This window comes from Scardinius erythrophthalmus, assembly GCF_964197995.2.
Source record: "Scardinius erythrophthalmus genome assembly, chromosome: 7".
NCBI lineage: Eukaryota > Metazoa > Chordata > Actinopteri > Cypriniformes > Leuciscidae > Scardinius > Scardinius erythrophthalmus.
The window spans coordinates 18,834,212-18,856,638 of record NC_138227.1 but is presented as its reverse complement, the minus strand read 5'-3'; the positions used below and the strand labels follow the sequence as shown (position 1 = coordinate 18,856,638).

General features: G+C 36.8%; 2 protein-coding genes across 2 annotated transcripts in view; both read right to left on the bottom strand.

Moving 5' to 3' along the window:
- Positions 1 to 473: 473 nt before the first annotated feature.
- Positions 474 to 4,793, bottom strand: crk (v-crk avian sarcoma virus CT10 oncogene homolog). Its single transcript, XM_081371052.1, has 3 exons — positions 4,216 to 4,793; positions 2,976 to 3,550; positions 474 to 2,760 (listed from the first exon to the last, which is right to left on the bottom strand). Exons 1-3 carry the CDS (start codon positions 4,433 to 4,435, stop codon positions 2,623 to 2,625), a joined length of 933 nt encoding a protein of 310 aa, XP_081227178.1. The 5' UTR covers positions 4,436 to 4,793; the 3' UTR covers positions 474 to 2,622.
- Positions 4,794 to 5,705: 912 nt separating this feature from the next.
- The window catches only part of lrrc75a (leucine rich repeat containing 75A), a 24,097-nt gene continuing 7,375 nt past the window's right edge, over positions 5,706 to 22,427 (bottom strand). Inside the window, exon 5 of the mRNA XM_081370825.1 lies at positions 5,706 to 7,933. Within this exon, the coding sequence (XP_081226951.1) occupies positions 7,105 to 7,933 (829 nt within the window). The 3' untranslated portion in view covers positions 5,706 to 7,104. The remainder of the gene's footprint in view (positions 7,934 to 22,427) is intronic.

Sequence of the window (22,427 nt, the reverse complement as noted above, 5' to 3'; positions counted from 1 at the left end):
TTACCAAATTTCTTAATATCTCAAAATATCTTCTATGTTCCGTAGAAGTCAATCATACAGGTTTGGAACAGCATGAGGTAAGTGTTTTATAATTTCAATTGAACATATTATAAATAAAATAATACATTAATTTAATTTTAAATGGTATTGCATTTGGGCCTAAACTTGCTTTACAAGTATATTTCTATCAATTACACCATAGAAATTAAATAGTGTGCCGTATCAGTGTAGATCACTAACAATAGAGTACAAATGTGTCTTTGAAACACCATTGTACATGATAAATATGGTAATCATCTATCACACTATATTTCAAAGTACCATGCTATTACTATCTGATACAATTTTGTATCAGAGAAAACTATTTTGTAAACAGTGACTTATACTATGGTAGGATAATGAAACAAGCACTTCTCCATCACGTTGATCCTAATAACAGAGTAATACAATACTATCAAGGCATGATATTACAGACAGAGGCCAAGTAAAAGGTTTAATAGCATTACTATAGGGGTCAACTTTATTTCATGTACATGAATAAAACTGTAACAAAAACGTTGGATTTTTTTGTGTGACTTAAAACACGGTTCTGACAGACTTGGATGCACATAAAGGATAACACAAGATTAATTTCATAAAATTACTGTGTTGATATTTAGGTTCTAAAACATAATACTTTGGGTACAATTAAAATGTACAGACACGACTGTTGCGATTACTCATTCAACTCAGTCATAGAGGAAAGTGATGCTTTTTTTTTAAGGTGAAATCATTCTCACAGGACACAGGTGAGAGTTCAGACTTACAAGACTCCAGCTTTGCTTTGTGGCTGATTTTAGTGATCTAATATCATCAAGGTAATTTGTGACTGAAACAGACAGTTAATAAGACAGATCATGAACATCAAAGTCCTTCATAATTACGACTTAAGCGACAATTACATAACATGGCCGGCTTGCTGTCACATCATGACAACATACAGCTAACCTACACACACACACAACAAAGCTTTCTAACATTAAATGTGACATAACTGAATAGTTTCCAGGTGATTGTCATTGTTACCAAACAAAGTTAGTCAACTTTTCTTTTTAAAAGTAACAACAAATAAAGGTAAAGGGTAAAAATATTAACATTTGATAGTGTTGTTCTGGTAGCCTGTGTATTAGTGTTATAATTTATACATTTGTCCACAGATATTTGATTTCTATTCTCTCATACAGTCAATAGTAATGGAAGCAGGTTAAAAGAAACATTTCTGCAAGGTTGAACAAAACATACTCCACTTTTCCCCGCATTATGCATTCAACAATTTAGGCTAAAGACAATGCTGATTTGGTCATTGACAACAATCTGCAATTAAGGCAGGCAATTAGGAAAACAATGTCTGTCTTGGGCATTAAAGAACAAAATACACCGTTTCTGCACTGAAATAGATAATACAGGCATGATGGAGGATGATGGTTAAAAAAAAGTCAATAGCCAGATGAACCGATAGTAGATAAAGACTACTCGTATGTGCAAAATCAATTGAGCAAAACACATTTGAGGCATCAGGTTAGGCTTTGCACATTAATGTGACACTTCATAAAATCCTACTTAGTTATTGTAAAGATAACTGGGCTGTTTTAGAAATATCTATATCTAATATTAAAGCAGTTTTGGGCCACAACATATAAGAGAGGCACTACAAGAACCACTCATTGTCTTTTCAACCTTGGCAAGGGAAGTTCTGGCAAAAACACATTAGTTAATTTGAGTGGAAAAGTCACAACGTTGGATTTTTATTTAAAAACAACAACAAAAGTCTATTTAGTCTATCTTATATTGACGTATTGAGTCTAGCATTAGAAATTACGGTTACACATTCAACAAAACCGCATTTAGTGTAATACTTCCAAGTACAGCAATAATGGTCAAAGGAGCAAGTAGCGTTTCCTGATAATATATAATGAAAATGTAGTAAAACAGTTATTTAGCGGTAGTGAATAATGATACATGGCCCATTTTGTATACATTAGAAATGTTGTGCATAAATAAAACAAAATGCGGTGAGGGTTCGGGCTACTCCATCTTTTATATAATATGCCGCCCCATCCGTCTGACTGGCGCTGAGCCAGTAGTGACTGACAAGCCAATCAAAAAGACTATTCAAAGCATGTTCGATCTGCATTTCTGAATATTTTCATGTAGTAGATGATTTGTAGTGTAAAAAGCTTTTGTGTTCTAGGACACTAAGTAGTGTATGCTACCGCATTCAAAGAAGCAAAGGAACAGTCCCTTGTTAAGACACCAAACCGCTCATGTTTTAAGTCCAAGCAGGCTCTTCCTCTTTTCGCAGTTCACATGAAGCCACACACTAATGCTCCTCTCTCTGTAGTGTATGGTGTTGTTGTGTGTGGAATTTAGTGTTTACTTGGTAAATATCTTTAATTATTGCATAAAATCTAACAAGGGAATTGTTGCAGGTGCTGTGTACATTGGCATGAGACACAATGGCACAAGGTAATGATGAGGCGGACAGGTTAAGGGCAGTAGTGAGGATGTGTGAGGAGCCGGAGTGTGTGTATGTGTGTGAATGAGTGTACATCTAAGGGCTGCTAGGGAAGACAGTCTGCTCTCTCAGCTCAGTTCGTCCTCTGGATTGTGCTGGTCCAGCAAGCGGACATGAGTAAAGGGAAAATGGCCATGCTTTCCCTTGCACTCACCCTCCCACTGCCCGTTTACATTGATCTTGGTCACCTTCACCATGTCGCCAACCTAACAACACAAGACAAAAGACCAAGTGTTAGAAGTGGAGGAATTACTTTGTAAATGTATAAACAGAGAATTACAGTTCCACTGGGAGGCGCCAAAACAAAAAAATATATTTCTCAAAATGTAATATAAATGCAGATGTTTTTAACATACAAAACAAATAATCTGTGTGTCTGTTTAATACAATGTTGTAAATTAAAAATAAAACATTTTTGTACCTCCAAAGCAAGAGCAGTTTTATCGTAGGCATTGGGAACTCTCTTCTGAATCGCCCTGGCATAAACCGGACCATTCTGTAGATTGGGTAAGGATGTGGGCTGGGCATACTGGCCCGGTTCACCAAGCAGAGGTGGAGACTGAGAGCTGTGGCCGTCAGAGTTGCCGTGAGCGCCGGATCCTCCGACGGACCCCCCAGGGGCCCCTGATGTTGGCGAGGCCGGCCGGTACTTCTCCACGTAGGGCACGGGGATCATGCCGACACGGCTTTCAGAATTCTGAGCGTTCCACCACTGCTCCTCCGGCTTCTCCAGTACTCGGAGAATATCGCCCTTTCGAAACGGAAGGTCTTCGTCGTCGTTTCCGGGGAAGTCGAAGAGAGCTCGGACGAACTCCTCTTCAAGCCTCTGAGGAACTCCCGTTCCCGCATTGACGCTGATAAAGGACGAGTGCTTGGCTTTGCTAATGGGCTCAATGAGAGTGGTGGTATCCAGGTAGTGAATCTTATAGAACTCCAACAGGGCAGGTAAGGCATCGAATTCCTGATCTCCAATACGGAACCGAGGAGGAGCAAGTCCTGCGGAATGACAGCAAGAGAGGACATATGACGGATGGACGATTAAGATCTGCTTTACCTTAATCTAGTCTCGGTAAAGTGTATAAACATCTCTGTTTTCGAAAATACCCCTTTTTTTGGCTCAAACCGGAGGAAAAGCTGTATAATAGTTTTTAAACTCAGCATTGCTGATTGAGCATATTCGTTTTACTGTATGTAGTGTGAATTAGTGTATGTATATATATATATATATATATATTATTATGTGTATGTATGCATGTATATATGTATATATATATTTATTATGTGTATGTATGCATGTATATATGTATATATATGTATATGTATGTATGTGTATATGTATATATATATATATATATATATATATACACACACACACACACAGAGAGATTCACACTACGTACAGTAAAACGAATAGATTATCTGAATGACTGAACCAAAAATACAATTTATATAGGAAAAATTACTGATTTCTGTTTGTGTAAACATCTTAAAGAATACACTAAATTACTACGTAATACTAGATTGACGCGAAAAATTACACTGAATGTGCCAACTATTCATAGTAAAGAAGCACACAAGTTTCTAATTGGGCTGCTAAGTGTTTTGCTAAAGCAGCATTTATTCGTCCCGTCGTTTTCAGTATTTTTAGATGCACCGCTTACCTGGTCCGGACTGGCGATTGCTGCTGATGCTGTTTATTATGTAATGAGAGACTTTGGAGTTCTCCGACACAGACAGCACGTAGTCCCCGGGAATAGTGATCGAGTCCCGCACCAGGAACACTCCATGCCTCTGCCCTTGGAGCAGCGAAACCGCCTCTTGCCGGCTTAATCTCCCCCAATACCAGCTCCCTCGGTCTTCCGAATCAAAATTTCCGGCCATGACTAGCGCAAGAAAAAAGCCCAGGCTTCACAGGCCTTCCCTTCGCCTCTCCTTATCCGCAAGCAGCGTTCAACTCATGCAAAAACTTTACCGCGTTCCGTTGTTGAACACGTTTCGAATACGCGCAGCATTCGCACACTTTTCTACGCTTTTTTGTTCCAATCGGGTAAGAAAACTACCGACGCCGGAATCCCAACGTGCATGAGACGCAAAAACTAAGACTATTCGCTCAGATCCTCTGATAATTGTTTAGTGTAAACCAAAACGTACATTGGAAGTTGTCACAAGGAAGTTCAAATATTTCAAATGGCGGACAAGGGAAACAATTTTTGACCTTATTTCCCGGAAGTGATGCAATAACAGTCAATTCAGGTGGTGCCTATAAGTAGCCATATTGATGCGGTCGATGTTAAAAATGAGGCCATAGCCCGTATTATTCTACAGTTTCATTGGCTGTTGTAAATACTACAATTTTATTTACTTTTATTATTTAATTTGTGGTTTGTGATTTGCCCATAAGAACACACCCCTTTTCGTTTTAATTAAGTATATTGAGATTTATTTACAAGAAGTATATTATGTATTATGTAATTTTATTCATCTTTACATTCACGATTAATGCTTTCTTACTATCAGTAATCCACATTTCACTAAAACACAATAAAATAAAAAAATAAAATATATCCAGTTTAGAACAGTAGCTGGCTTATAGTCCAAACTGGTCATTAACTAGTCCAAGCTCATCAGCTTGTGTTTATCATAGCTGGCTGATCAGTTACAGTACCATGACCACCCTAATAACCTTAACAAACATCTGGTTTGTTGCTGGTCCAAGATGGTCAACTAACTTATCAGCTAATGATTAGCTAGATACCATGTTTTAAAACAAGAGTTAAAAAAGGATTATCCATCCAGCAGTCTAGACCGTATTTCTGGCCTCGCTGGTCCATTCTTATTTTCTTAAACAAATTTACTTATTATTTATAGCCTCATTCGCTAATTTTGTCAAAGGTCGTTGAAACGGAAGTACGCAAACACAGTCGTTTACATAAAACAAGCGAGTCCATGCACGAAAGAATTACCAACCACTAGATGTCGACATCGATTACTAAAAGTTTATACTAGTCTTTTCCACCAGACTCGTTCAATTATTGTTCAATATTCCGGTTCACAAACGCCAGGAAATTCCTTACATGTTTATTGTTATTACCACAGTTCCAGCAGCCCAACATTTTATGTACTGTTTAACGCATAAATGAAGTGTATGATTATTAAAGGTTTATTGGTTTTGATGCCAACTTACAGTCAAATACATTTAGTTTAGTTTACAAATAATCTTATACACATAGGCCTATTGCTGTTTGTCGTTCCTAGCATTCTCCTTGCTTTACAGAAATACTGACAAAGTCATTGAACACAGCTCTTCAGTGCACTTTTATATTTATCACTCTGTAATGGCACAACTTGTCAAGAAGTTATGGCTTTGAAACACAGCAGGATCATTTTAGGATACCTGGTGACCATAAAATGACATGATAATCTGAAATAGATTAGTTACAGGAGCTTCCTTTAATAATTTATGTTATAAACCATAATTTGAGATGGGAGCTTAATTCTACTTAAAAAAAACACTGAACACGATTTTGCAGGTAAGTAAGCATATTATGATATTATACAAAGTACAGTATAAATGGATATAATATAAATCCTAATTCTCAAGGGAATTTTAAATACATAAAACAAAGAAAAATCCATTGTGACAATTCAATATACACTGTCATTAAAACAATACTTTAATTTACTGGCATATCAGAACTATAATGTAAAATTCCAATTAGGCACTAAATAGATGTTTATACAATGAAATACCTTTATTTTTAACAGTGGATAAATAAAAATGAAACAATATAATTTTAGTGGTTAAAGGTTCTCTTCTAAAGAACAGAGCTAAGAAACCACACATAGTCTTCAAAATCCATGTCAAGTAACAACAACAGAATATCAGCATTATATATACTGTGTAGCCAAACGACACTTTGTTCTGTATAGCGAGTCTTTTCTCTTTGGCTTCAGTCCCGCTGCTCTTATCATACAAACACGTTGATTTTGGGCCAACACTGTGACAAGAGATTTTGGTTTTCCACTGTATAAATTAGGGGCACTTAATATGATCTCATCTGCGTCCCATCCACCTGACACCCGGGACATGCATATTCACTGGGTGATACTGAATAGAATTTAAGTTGTTTTCCACTGCAGGAGAAAATGTGATGCTTGCAACAATCAGATGCATAGATGGACACATTGATTCATGAAACCCAAGCCAATCTGCTTATATCCAGCATGTTAAAACCGATCACATCTACACACATGCCTCTCCGGCAGGGTTTTGAACAGGCACATAGGCACAGAGGTTCATGGTTATGACAGTGAAGGGGAAAACCTGAATGAGAAAGAATATTTGATATTTTTGTACCTCACAAGTAATTCATTTCTCCTTTGCAACAACAGACAACCGCTACGATTGTTAAACCTATAAAACCTGCAGAATCACATGACTTCTTGGACAACCCAGTCTGAAAACAAACCTGTCACACTCTTCATTGCACTCTCTTTTTCTTAAAGGGACTAAGGTTATAGCCTCTGATCAAATTAGACAGTGGCTTTAATCAGGTAGGGTTGTCCGAATGACATGCTAACTGGTCAGGGACAGAGTCTTCTCTTAAAGGCTCAATGGCTCCAGAGGAGTGCTGTGACTGACTGGAGCAAGACAGATGGGAAGACTGGCTTTGAAAGTACTCTTCACCCTCTGCTTTGGGCGGCCTCTTCTCTTTGCTCCACTTTGCGACCGGATCTTTTCCCAACCGCTGCTCCTCCAAGGTCCACAAACTGTCTTCCTCGTCCTCCTTGCCCTGCACCTCCCTGTCAAAGTCCAGCAACTCCTCCATCATGTCTTCGATCTCCATTTCACCGTCAATCTCTTCTTCTACCTCAGATCTGAGCTCTCCCATGCTCTCTGTCCTGTTCGTGTCATCGGCGTCGTCCTCATCCACTCGGCCCTCCGGCTCGCTGGCCTGGCTCTCGCCGAACTCCAGGATGGTGGGAAGGTTGCCCTTTTTGGGGCAGCGCTTGCGCAGGCTCACCAGAAACGGTTGTGGGAGGGAGAAGATGTCCACGTTGTTCCCCAGGTCGATCCAGGTGACGCTGGGGAATCTGTCCGGGTCCTTCAGCGTGTCCGTGAGCTCTTTGAGCACTGCACGGGTCAGCCTGTTGCCATTGAGGGCCAGAGTCTCAAGGCGGGGAAGGGACGCCAGCGTGGGGAGGAGCAGGAGGAAGGCATCGTCTGTGAGCTCGGTGAAGCCCAGCTCTATGCTGCCGATGCGGGACGCGTGGTGATGAAGGTAGGCACAGAGACGCTCCATGTCTTTCACTCCAAGTGGGATTCCAGACAGGTCTAATGCCCCACTGGATGGAGTGCTTGAAAGAGCTGATTTCAGACTAGGGAAAAGAAGCAGACAGAGAGTAAGAATGTGTGTGGATGTGGGGGAATTAACTTTTTATTGAATTTCATAAATCAGAACCGGAGGAGAGAATATATGAACTAATATTAAATATTAACTGGAGGAAGAAAATATTAAGAATTCTAAAATTTCAAGACGTTAATAAGGAAACTAGGACACACTTGCTGGTTGGCTGGTAATTTCATTAGGAACTGAAAAAAACAGTTTGTAGTTTGAATTTGAAAGTTTATATATTTTATACGCATATTTGTGCAGCACTTTGGGTCACCTTATTTTACTTTTGAATGTACTGTATAAATAAACTTTGACTGGACTTTACCATCTAGGATGCCTGAAGTCTTTTCTCTCTCTCCAAAACTCCATGTAGAATTTTAGGGCTATTCATCACATCAAACCACTAAAATAAATATATGAGGAATAAATTCACAATATATCTTATTCATGTTCTTATGACAGATGCAATTTAGCTGCAAATAAATAAATAAAATAAAAACAATTAAAGGGGTGGTATAATGCCCTTTTCACAAGATGTAAAATAAATCTCTGATGTCTATGAGTGTGTATGTGAAGTTTTAGCTCAAAATACCCCCAAAGATATTTTTATATAGCATGTTAAAATTGTCACTTTTTGAGGGTGAGCAAAAACGCACCATTTTGTGTCTGTCCCTTTAAATGCAAATGAGCTGCTGCTCCCGGCACAGAGGGCGGAGCTTCAACAACTTCTGTCCTTTCACCTCACACAGACATGCACTGAAAATTTCTAAACTTTTAACCTTTTATGTTCAAACTGGAGTCAGACAAAGATGGAGAGACTCAAGAAGAAGTGACAACATGTAGAAAGCAACAGGACATTTCTGATTAGTTATTTGAAGAATGTACTTAGCTGATGTGGAGTTAACTATCTTCTAGTCATTGATTAGCATATTCTGTCTTGATAATCTATAAATCGTGTTCCGGGGGCGTGGTTTATGTAAATTCTAGGGTTGGTGATGTAACTAACCCGGGAGGAATGTTGTGTAGTCCCTACCAGCCGTTTGTTGTAGTCCTTAAAAAAACGATTTCTTTAAAAGCAAATATGTCCCTTTGCTTTGAACTTTGAGCGTCGTAACTTTACAGATTTTGTTTAAGCGCAAACAGCAACATTACACACTAACTAAAGTTAGAAAAAGCCACATAATCAACCACCCTTTTAAATCAAATTAAATAAAACAATCAAAATTTTAATTAAATAATTGAATTAAAATAACACAAAATACCGTTTGTGGACATTATTAAGGCAACAAATATTTATGGCCATTACATTTTCCTTTTACTGACATTGGGAGCTGTGGCAACAACTTCTCACGTATTTAAATGGCCTCTTCCATATGCTGTAAAACCTTTTAGTGTGGACATTTCCTGTGGCAACAACATTATATTGTACAAAATGTATTATAATTAGACTGTTACAACTATCTCTGCTCTCTGATCTGGTAACAGATTTCTACAAATGAAAGTACTTCAAAGCTAGAGTAATTTAAACAGTCATTAGTGCCTAAAGAAGACGTGTAGGGCAGGGGCAAACTGAAAGCTGAACTGTATATGAGTAGAGCAAAAACTGTTGAGGAACTCAATTTTATAATAATAAAAGAGATAGACAATGCAGTTTAATTTATTGAAATCCAAACCAGCCTTAACTTTTCTCTTTTTTTGACTCATATCGGCTCACCGAGAGTAATTGAGATCTGATCGAAAGGATTCATTTTCTGTAAATGCATTACAGATTCAAAACAGCCCCTGCAATACGAACAGCATAGAATTTAAGAGTTAATTTAATCATGATGTCGGCTGTTATTTGTCAAGTATGGATTAAAAACCTACAAGAGATAGATAAATGGAGTGATAGTGGGGGACAGAAGAAGAAGGCAGGAAAAGAAGCTGATTTATTAAGTAAAAGAGAACAAATGCATTGCTGTAACCGCTGCATATGCAGCAAACTCATAATCAGCTCAGTGTGTCACCACAGCTTGCCAGTGTGAGAATGAAGAGAGAAAGAGTGCAAGCGAGAACAGAAACGGCAAGAATACTAATTCGTAATGTGGCCACCATTAATTCACTCCAGGACATGCATATATCTTATTGAACTGGCATTTGAGGAAGAGAGAGGAATAATAACATCCTGATTTGACATGCTATGTTCATTCTGAATGATATATTTCCAGCCCCGCTATGATCCTGTCATTGAGCTAGCAAATAAAACAGCAGCAATGTCAAGGAAATGGCTAAAGCAGAACAGGATATCAACTCTCCTGATATTTCTGGCAAGGATCCCGAATCCCACGCTCTTTAAGAGAAAAAGCATTTCCCTCTCTCAGCAACCTCACCCTGAATGCATCTGACCCACTTATATTCTCTTCACAGCATTTGATCATTTCCAAAAGGAGTGATGTTAAGCAGAAATATTAAAATGATCTATTAGCAAAATTATATTTGTCAAGTGACTTTTATAACTTTAGAAAACAATTTGAAAAGCATTTCAAAAACTTTCTCATAATAATATTTGTTACATTGTTCTTTATAAAACAGATTTTTATAAAAAACCCTCAAATGGATTATTTGCATGGCCCGTTGACTGTCAGTGTCCCAGTAATGGGACAGTTGGCACAGCTTTTTTAATGTTTTTTTGTTTTTTTCCCCAATCTCATATTTTAATAATCATCATACATTATGTATCATTCCAAAGCTTAAACATGCTAAATTGTGTTACCATGGAAAAGGTCCTTTAAATCCTCTTAGCTGGCTCAATTTTTGTGATATCAACTTCAAATTTGGAGCACAATTTGATTAGATATATGGCTTTGATTTTCTAGAAATTAGAGTCCACATTATTTTGTATAAAATAAAGTTTAGTTCACATTTGTAAACTTCTACAACTTCTTTACACTTTCAATTTTTGGAGTGCTTTCACTTCTTTAAAAAGAGACCAACCTTAGGTCTGTGTTCCAAAGCATTATAACCATTTAAGTTTAGATTTATGCTCAAAAAGGGGGTTGTGAGAGTTAACAGGTTAAATAACTCTCCAGTCTGAGGAGTCATTGGTTACATATAATCTTACCCAAGTAATCTTTCCTGTACTTTATTTTCATTTATTGCATGGCTTGGTTGAATTCTAATGTAGAATGCGGTCTGTTATTTCTTGATGATAACAGACCGCTGCGAAGTATAACACACCGTTGCCATGAAAAACAGAGCGTTGCTATGGATGCAGGATTCTAGCCGTAGAGACGGAACAGACTATTTTCTTTAGCGGAAGCAATACAATCATTTTTAAATCGATAAACTCCTTTTAAATCAATATTTTGTGTCAAATTATTGATTTATTTGGTAGGTAGCCATGTAATAAGCGGGATAATACAACCCCTTCAGGCTGATTCAAGACCCCTCCGTTTTCTCCTGAATCAGCCTGTCGGGGTTGTATTCGCTATAACAACCGCCTCGCTCAACATTATCCCTTACATGCAACATATGACACCAAAGCAGCTTTTGACTGCTTAGAAAGCACCTGAGTTATTTAAGCTGGAAAGGATAATCAGAGAGATTTTGCAATCTACGTAATGTTTAATTTATTTAATGCAGCTTTTTAATTTATCTGAAATTTAAATCACTCTTCAATTTGAAAAAAAGCAGACAGATAGTGACAAGCAATACATTTTGTATACCACATGTCTTGATTTCTACAGTTAGAACTGTGTCTTTACTTCCAGCACTCATTTATTTTCTCACACAAGACTAATTATTGACCCGTCAGCAGGTGCGTGTGCTGTGAAAAATCCTCTTTTCCTGTGAAACTAAATGAAATCAGGTGATTACTTCAGTGTGATAGATTGGAAAGACGGTTCGACTTAATTACCGAAGATAATAAGGTTGAAGTTTCTCATTTCTCAGCTATACGGAAATGAACCCTTTCGATTACTGAAGATAAAGCAAAGATAAAGCAGCAGGTGGGTGGGAGGGTGTCAGAGATGCGCCATCCTGAATTGCATTGTTACAATTCATTCACATGCTGTTAAAGAGCAAAAAAAGGGAGAAAAAGCAAAATACCCAACCCATAAAATCGTTTTTATGTTGTCTATAAAAAGTGGTAAAAAAGAAATAAATACATAATTTACATAGCTGGATACATGCAGTATTCTTCAAAGTTTGGGGTCAGTATGCATTAAATCACTGCTAACACAAAATAAATTATTTAACTGTTTTCAACATTGATAATAATAAGAGATGTTTCTTGAGCTGCAAATCAGCATATTAGAATGATTTCTAAAGGATCATGTGACACTGAAGACTGGAGTCATTTGCCATCACAGGAATAAATTACATTTTAAAATATATTCAAATAGAAGACAGTTATTTAAAACGGAGATAATGTTTCAAACTATTACTATTTTTACTGTATTTTCATCAAATAAATGTAGCCTTGGTGAGCATAAGAGATGTCTTTCAAAAACGTAAAAAAATAAATAATAATAATTACTGACCCTGAATGTAGATTTAATGTAGGTGAATAAAATGGCCTCTTCCATAATAAGTGTGAATGAGTGCAGATTCTATCATACTGTTCTATTCTCCAACACACTGGAAAGGTGTGTGACTGTCCGAGCAAAATAAAGGATTACCATCATTGAAATAATACCTGAAATAAACCTTCTTTTGCAGTGTATGCAAGGATGACTGAATGTGCAGACTATTTATTTTAGTTAACATTTAGCTTAGTATGATGTAGAACATATCCTATCATTTAAAATAGCAAGCACTTTCCATGAATGCAGTACACTTTTGCTGTCTATCTATATCCTAATATCCTATTTTTATTTAGTCTTTTGAATTGATATTTAATTAATTTGAGCTATTTCTGTATAATATGTAGTTATTTTGTTAACATTTTACTGCATGATTTCCCCCATTACAGAACATTCCTTAAAACTGACACCTAATAAATAACTTTTTTTTTTTTTTTTCAGAATGCTGGGAAGACAAACAAATAACCTAAATCCATTTTCTAAATTTTTATAAATACTTTTTACACTTGCAAAAATTGAGAACTTCTTATAAAACAAAAAACGCTAACATAATATTCAGTTGACTTCCAGAGATTGACAACTAACATTTTTATGACGTTTAGGCTCAATTTTATAGCCAATTTGTGTAAAGTGCCAGCAGCTTTGTTTAAGCTCTTTGTGTAGTAAGTTTATGTTAATTTTAAAAGCTGACTTTTGCCAAACAGCTCTTTTACTCAGCCTCTCAGGCATCAGTAACTCTGACATGACAGCTTTCTGGATGGCTATGTAAATCAATGCAAAAGCATCAATGTTAAGACATCATTAATTGGAGGCCACGTGCAAAACGAAAAGTCAAAGTCACTGCTAGAATAAAGACAGACAGGGAATGAAATTGAGAAAGCCATATATGCTGACAGCTGTAAGGAACATGACAGGAATGAATACCAATAGCCTATTGCATTATCATGCCACATTCAGAACCTGCTGTTTCTGCACTCAGGCAGTAAAGAGCGTGAGCAGACAAGGACAAGATGACAACAAGAGAAAAAGAGGCACAAAATGGAGAGCTTAAGCTACTGAAATCTAGCAAAAGGCAGAACTGTGAGGTAATCTCTTGGGGAGAGGTGGCATTAGAAAGACTCAAGAGTTCAAAATAGGAGAAAATAGAGGGATGAGAAATAGGAGGGAAAATTTAGAAGGCAGAAAGAATTCAGCAGACATGCCTGAGAGATGACAGTATGATTTTACAACAGCCCATATTCCACACCCTCTTCTAGTCCTATTTTATATTCCCAAATCCTTTTTTCGTTTAACACAGCTCTCTGTCTTTCTTCTCCCCTCACAGTTAAACAATTCTAGCTATCAAATACCATGCAGAACAGCGAGTTTGCCATTAATGTGGGTGTTATTGAGGCTGATCATATGTTAAAGCTAGATAAAACATCTGGAGATGATGGTCTAGAAAGCTCCAGCCTGCCTGTGTTGAGATGAGGAAGACATTCTTTACTGGCTCAGACTGACAGTTGCTTATTATCGACTGCAGACGCTTCACCACATGCAGACCAGTGCAATGCACTTCACATTTCAGCCCAGCTATAACTCAACAATAGAGGTCATGTAATAGGTCTACGGCATATCAGATTCCACTTAGCAGGTTTTGTTTCGAAGAAGCGATGAAGCACACAACAGCAGTTTTCAGATATCTTGCGTTCGTAAAGACCTGTTTATATTGGTCAATTTACATTTAACAATTTGACAATCAACTTATATTGCATTTGGGCAATATCCTGCAAAAAATTCAATTTTAAGTAAAATCAACTTGGATGTTTAAGTCATTTCAACTTAAATTACATTAAACTGACTTAAAAAAAATAGTTGAATTTTGTAAAGCTTGTTGAAAATTGCTTAACTTAAGCAATGATAAAACATATGTGTCATAATTTTTACAGTGTATATACCGCTGTGCTAATAAATAAACTTTAATGTATACAAATACAGTCTGTATTTACACTTAAGATTACACTTAAGATAACAGATTAACAAATCCGGAGCAGATGTATAATTTCCTCCAGGTATATGTAGAATTGCAAATCAGAATTGATGTAGCTTCAATGTAAATATTTGCATGCAGGCACATAGATAAAACTGCACACACACTATGAGTAATGCAATGGTCACATAAACATGCACACCGCAGCCAAACATCTGTTGCGTATGAATTCTCTAAGAGAAAATGAGACACCTGTCTGAGAGACTGTCTCACTCTGATCTGTGGAGGAGGTTAAGGTCATGATAGCACTTAGCCAACACTAGAGCGGAGAGGAATCATTAAGGGAGAGGGAAAGAGAAAGGGTAACTAAAGGAGACATAAAATGATAAAATGAGTTAAAAATTAAATCATTATGAATACTTGGATAATTTTCAGTGCTGTTATTGTTAACCAAAACTATTTAAAATGTTTTTTTGTTCATTAAAACAAAGCTGAAATTAAATAAAATATAAATATAAGATGAAAAACTTAAACTTAAGAAACGTACAAGAAAATGTACTAAAATTAATAAAACTTAAACTGAAATAAAAATAAATTAAATCTAAAATTAAAAATGACAAAGCACATACAATTATTGAAACTTAAACTAAATTTAAAATGCAAGCTGAAAATATAAAAATAAAAGCTAATTTATCAAGAAATACTATAACAGTATATACATAATAAAAAATAACACTGCTGAATTATTTTTCCACCCAGAGGATGCTCTTTCAAAGCTCACATTTAATGTGTCTATTTCGTCTCAGATGTTTCACCTAACAAAAAAGAAAAAGAAAAACTTGTATATATTGATTTAGAAATGTTTGAGATCATACTGAAAGTTTGAGACATTGCTATCTCAGCAATGTCTCAAACTTTCAGTATGATCTTCTGAAACTCTAGAGAGGACGCATATGAGATTACTGGAGACTTTTTCTCAGGAGAAAAATCTGAGAAAGAGGACAAGCTCCAAAAAAGGAAAAACTATAAAAACATCAAAAAGTAGTCCATATGACTAGTTCACTATATTACAAGTCATCTCAAGTCATATGGGATCTTAATTTGAGAAACAGACCAAAGTTGTTATTCAGTGAAAATCTGTAGTGGTCGATTCATTCACTTTCAATGTATGGAAATGAGAAGCTTGGACATTCTACTATAAATGACTATATATAGAAATTCAGGGGACCTGTTACCACAACTGAAATAAGGGCCTGGTTGCAGTTTAAAAATGATAATTTATTTAATTAAACCTTTTTAGTGGCAAACAATATTTTGTTGAGTTCTGTTGACATCATAATGTTGACCATTACATAAACTTAATTTAGTGTGTGATTTAAACTAAATGTTTTGTGTTACTTGTTTATTTATTTGTTTTTTAAATTAAGCTGTAGTAACTTCATGAAATTGTCTTGATAACATTGAAAATGAACATTGGATTTCTAGTTCCCAGCAAGCTTTGCATAGGACCGGATAAGGAGAATAAATGTTGCAATTAAGTGTTATTTTATTTGGTTTTAGTAAAGGGAAATACCTGTTAGTGTTTAATGCTGTTATGTTTGACATTTAAAAAAGTTTATTTTATGTTGAAGTTTTTGTGGTTACCATTGTGCTGAAGAGACTGTGAAGGTAAACACTACATTGCAGTAGCGAATCCTGACCGTAAATTTAGGTAGGTTCTGGGTCTTAGCACTTGTTTATGATAAACATTTTGTAAGCTTTATTTTCTAATAGCTGAACACGTGCAGTGCAGGTAGCAGAGGTCTAATGTCATTGCATTATTCAGCCTGAGGGTGGCGCTCTAATGTTGACTGAAAGGCTTTAAATCAGGGGTGGGCAAACTTTTTAGCTCAAGGGCCACACTGGGTTTTAAAATTTGACAGAGGGATTATGAAATAGTCCCCAGTCGTAGATTATGAAACACGATCTCATGAAAGTGCGTATCTATACCACGAATTTGATTTCTCGTGCCATTATACGCCAAAAATGTTTTTTTTTTGCGTGCATATGCTACGCACTGTAAACCCCTTGGTTAGGATTAGGGGTGCGGAGTGCGTGCCTATTACACGCCATAAAGTGCGTATCATATGCACGCGAAAACTGCGTATCATAAGCACTACAAATACAATTCGTGGTATTCGCACTTTCATAAGATCGGGCTGAGCAAACACATTTACGTTGTGGCAACGTCTGCGCGAAATTGACTGAGGGAATGTGAGAGACGACATTCTGACAATACATTTTTTATGCTAGATATCCCCCATTTAGCATGTTATGTTTTGAGGTTAATTTTTAATTAGTCAGATGTTAGATAATTATAGCCTATACTTTTTAAATATTGTTTATCCTTATTATTATTTAATGGGCCTAACAGTAAATTAGAAACAAAACACCTGCAAGTGTACACTTAGAAGAGTAACTACTACTAGTCTATTCTCAGAAAAAAACATAAAACAAACACAACAGAACTATATAAAAGCTGTTCATGTGAGCATGTTTAAACAAAAGGATTTATACTTATTACTTAATTTGATACGCTAATACACGTAGGAAAAACAGACAGAGGTTTACGTAAGGTAATGTGAAAATAAGTGGGGCAGTCTGAAATCTGCCCCAATGGCTCTAAATTACGGTGTGCTGCAGTTCCATTTTCCACCACAGATTTACACCTATGATTTACACAAGAAACCGTGGGGCGCTGTAGAGCTGAGGAGGACTCTGCCCTGCTTACTACAATCATAAAACATGCATGCCGAAGCCATGTGCTACATTTTAATATATCCTACTCACTTTACAACATAAAGTCGAGAAAATCCAAAACATATTTGTTGTAGAATGCTGAACACTTTTACAATTTATTATTGATTCAGTTAGTGCTGGGCGGTTTGACCAAAAATCCACATCACGGTTTTTTTCTAAATTAAACCGGTTTCACGGTAAATGACGGTGTTTTTTTTTTTTTTTTTCTCAAGCATGATGGGTGTTAACCACATTTTCTACTGAGTGAGAGAGGAAATACTGCAGTAGATATATAATGATATATATCTTATAATGCCCTATTTTATTGTCATGAGTGAATGAAAAAATCCACACTAATATTAATAATACAGGTTTGCAAGGCTGTTTACAAAGAGGTGCCAGCAAGACGCGCTTTAGGAGCGGCAGAAATAATGGTTTCCCCAGTAACGGCTGTACTCAAAGCAGCAACGCTCATAAACGCTGCTTTATCAGGAAAGATAAAGAAAGATTCAATCGTAATAACAAAGAAACTTTTCTAAAGACCGTCAGTTCACTTCAGATACGTTCATACAGTATAAAAACACGCGCGCCGCGAGAAAAAAAAACACTCTCACCCCCACACGGCTGCGACACGGCTACCGGAGCTGATCGCGCCCATTCTAGTCAATGCTTGTGTTTCAGATCGAAGCTTCCCAAAAGCAGCTCTCCGCGCCGCTTCGCTAAATATAGGCGCCTAGTCTATTTTGACGCACGCGTGTGGAGGACGGAATAAAACCTTGTCGCAGCCGTAATGCGCCGCAGACGTGTGTTCTGTGTTGTAAATGAGGTGCGAGACAGTGTCGCGCAACGCCGCGTTCCGATTAAAGCGACATACACCGGTATTGCGGTTTATTAAAAATTCATATCGTAACAAAAATAAACACCGGTATTCGGTTTGAACCGGTAAACCGCCCAGCACTAGATTCAGTTTATATAGAGGTCTATGTTTTGATGAATATTTTGGTGGGGCATGCATAAATATTTTAGTTAGCCTACAGAAGAGCTGTGGCTGCTACATTGACTATAAACTAAAAACAATGACTGTGCTAATGCCAGTGACAAGTAATATCTTACTTGTTCATTACATTTACAAGCTAAATAAGTTACATTTAGCAATAAATAAACTAGATGCAATGAATTGGTTCCAGGGTTGTTAAAGGTAGATGTTAAAGGGGTGGTTGATTATGATTTCACTTTTCTAACTTTAGTTAGTGTGTAATGTTTCTGTTTGAGCATAAACAACATCTGCAAAGTTACAAAGCTCAAAGTTCAAAGCAAAGGAAGATCAATGCTTTTAAAGAAATCGTTTTTTAAAGGACTACAACAAGGGACTACACGACATTCCTCCCGGGTTAGTGACATCACTAATCCTAAAATTTACATAAACCCCACCCCCGGGAACACGCAGTCCATGTTGAGAAGAGGAAGAGTTGTTGTAGTAGAGCACATTTGTGAGTCTGCTCAAGCTGTCACATCCATCTTTTCACATGTAATATAGTACGTAACATAAATGCGATAGCATGTCACTCTGTAGGCATCTTACAACAGTTCCCACACGAGTGATTTTTAGGGCTGGTCCGAATACCGTTTTTTGAGCTTCGAAGCTTCGGCCGTAATGAACATCGAATATTCGAAGCTTCGGAGAGAGGGGGCTGAACATATTCTTCTCTCTAATAAAGGCAGCAATCTCTATGTGTCTGTATGTCCGTTTGCATTTTGATTATTTCGAGAACCGTTCATCCAATCGACTTCACAGGGAGTGCAGTGTCGCATTTGGTGCAATATAGATGGACACGCGAGACGCGACACATTCAGAATTAATCAACTTTTAGTAAACTACAGAACAGCGCGAGCGGGAAGCGGCGCACCTCACGCGAGCAGGGCTTATATGCTCCTAACGGACACTGCACTAATGATATAAAACGCACACACACAGGTCTGTTAACTTAAGCAATACTTTTAAGGTAGTCTAATATTTTTTATATTTTTCTGACTAACAAATTACTGACACAGTAAATGGTAGATTTAAATAAAGACAAATGAAATTTAAATAAAGAAAAATGAAATTTAAATAAAGAAAAAACTAAATTTAAATAAAGAAAAAACGAAATTTAAATAAAGAAAAACGACATTTAAATAAAGAAAAAAACGAAATTTAAATAAAGAAAAACGAAATTAAGTTTAATTAAAAACGAGATTAATTTAGATTGATAATAACGGGTAAAAAGGCTAATACATTTTGTTTCTATCATTCTATTTTCCACAATGTCAAAGCAACGCAGCTTAACCCAAAATACAAGCTCAGGCATGCACTTCCATACAAACTCCACTGTTCTGCGCTCTAGCCAGAGAACACTCCAGTTGCTGGAACACTTTTAGGCGTCGGTTCTATTTCTAGCATGCACGCGTTTTCCGCGTGTCTCACGCAGGCAGTGTACAAACTCCAACCTGTTAACATGGGAGCCGAACGGACATGCCACGCAGCTGAGACGCTCACGCCACGCAGCCAGTGTGTCGCCGGCCTTAATCAAGCGCGAATGTGAACCGTTTCGCGGGGGATCCCAGGTGTGCAAAAAAAAAAAAAAAAAAAACAGAATATTCGAATGTCAAATTTTCAAATCAAATACCACCCCACCGAACGAATATTCGAATATTCGAGTATTCGGGTCCAGCCCTAGTGATTTTATAGATTATCATGACAGAATATGCTAATCAAAGACTTGAAGATAGTTAACTCCACATCAGCAACATACTGAAGCACATCCTGAAGCTCCGCCCTCTGTGCCGGGAGCAGCAGCTCATTTGCACTTAAAAGGACACACACAAAATGTTTTTACTGACCCTCAAAAAGGGACAGTTTTAACATACTGTAAAAAATAATCTGTGGGGTATTTTGAGCTAAAACTTCTCATACATACTCTGGGGACAACAGAGAGTGTTTTACATATTGGAAGAAGGGGCATTATACCACCCCTTTAAATGTTTTAGGATAGGAGACATAATTTTTTAGAGTGTAATCCATGGAAGAAAGAAAATCATGTGGTTTCCTGATATTGAGAAAATAGTGACTGAATTTTCATTTTAGTTAATCTATTCCCTTGTTTTTCTTTCCTGTTTGCACCTTCAGGCTGTGAAATTATTTGAACTCCTATTTCTCCTGGACAGCCTCGTTATTAATGATCTGATGAAATCACATCAGTAAACTCAGAGTTCAGGTAGAACAAACAAAAGCGCTTTAGGAAGTTCAAACAGAGAATAAGGAGAGCCACAGAGGCACACCAGCATCAACAACACGGGCAACAGAGAAACACTTCTCTTTTTAAACTCCAACAGCTGCATTCACATCTGCGACAATAACCCACACCACCGTAAACATCACAAGGGGTAACAAATAGAGGGCCATGTGTGGTGTGACTCAGACAAACGGTGAACCCGGTGAAGATTAGACAACACAACCAGAGTGGATAAAAAGGAGAAGCTATTGAATCCGGTCTACACATATACACATACCTTCACATTCCAGCTTTACCACAGCAGCCAATGCAGTGAATGAACTGCGGTAGGGGAGATCAGCTGATTTATCCTTGCATTCATAAGTTTAAGCACACCACTAGTGAGTTAAGCACAGAATAAAAGCTTACGCTCATCTAAAGTGTATCCATCGACACAGGAAATAAATAAAGCCTAGCATTTCCTCATTTACACATTACACAGTCTGTATTTTGCCTTTATTAATGGCAACTGGAAAGGAGCCACATAAGTATGAGTCTACACCACAGAACCATGTGTTAGCAACAAAAAAAAACCACACAGCACGCAGTGGGAGGCTGCTCTTTCATTCACTGACTCAATCTGCAGATTCAACAGCTCTTTTCATCAATGGACGGAGGCGAAACCACTAAAAGCCCAGTTGAGGAGCCAATTCACAGGTGATGAGATTTGGATGGTATACACAGCTGTTCTGGAGATATAAGATATTGTGTATTAAAACTATTTGAGGATATCAGGACTGAAGGACCCAACCCTAGATGAGATGCTCCATTAGCCATGCGGTTTTTAAAGCGCAATTAATCCCTAAGTGCTGATGAATCAGTACAGGGACAAACAACTGGCAAAGCGATGATTCATTTTGACTGCCTGCTCTGCAAAGTCAGAAAGCCTTTTATTTTAAAACCAACTAATAAGTTTAATTAATGAACAAAGCGAGGCACTTGCGAGCCACTAGGCTACTGCATGTGGGTTGAAGAAAATGAGCATCAATACAATTTATAATGTAGCGTAGAATGTAATGTTTTTATGTGAAATTAAAGTACGTATGTTGCAATAGAGAGCTAGACGGCAGAAAGAAAATGAGAAGATAAAAGAAACAAAAGAGGAAAAAGAGAGAGAAAGAAAAGAGACAACAAAAAGAAAAGTGTTCCCGCAGTAAATAAATGTCCATTCCTAAAAATCATTTTGATAAATATCGACTAGCTAACGAATCACCGAATCATTTGTGAATCGATGTGATCGACTCATTGAAAAGATTCAACTTAAAAGAATGATTCACTCAAAACTGGTAAATTACTATGGTTTGTGAGCAAGTTTTACCCTAGTTTTAATTTGAGTGTAAATTGCTTGTTCTTGCCTGTAAATCACTTGAACTGAATTGATTTATTGGGAAAATTTGCTATATAAATACAATTTGATTGATTGATTGATACACAAGAGCAAAAGAGCATATAAAATATTTGAGAACATATTTTGAACAAATATTTGATAACTAGAAAAATTTATATTCAAAATAGAAGTTATTATATAAAAGATTATTATTTGATTCGATTTCAAATAAATGCTGTTCTTTTATGCTGTTTCTTAATATTAAGCAACACAACTGTTTTCAACATTTATAATAATAAGAAATGTTTCATGATCAGCAAATCAGCACTGAAGGATCATGGGAAAGTAAAGACTGGAATAATGGCTGCAACCCGCCATCACAGGAATAAACTGCATTTCGAAATATATTTTGAAAATATGTATGTGATAACTGGAAAGATATGTGTATTGACTATAGACATGTACACTTTTAATATTACAACCAAATTATTATTATTTTTGAATTATTACCAGGTTTTACATAATCGTGG

Bases quoted from the DNA above. Each gene is read 5' to 3' on its own strand.
- crk (XM_081371052.1), bottom strand. From the start codon at position 4,435: ATGGCCGGAAATTTTGATTCGGAAGACCGAGGGAGCTGGTATTGGGGG. The intron at 3,551-4,215 runs GTAAGCGGTGCA...GTCATTCCGCAG, and splicing joins CAATCGCCAGTCCGGACCAG to GACTTGCTCCTCCTCGGTTC. The intron at 2,761-2,975 runs GTACAAAAATGT...TTGTGTTGTTAG, and splicing joins AAACTGCTCTTGCTTTGGAG to GTTGGCGACATGGTGAAGGT.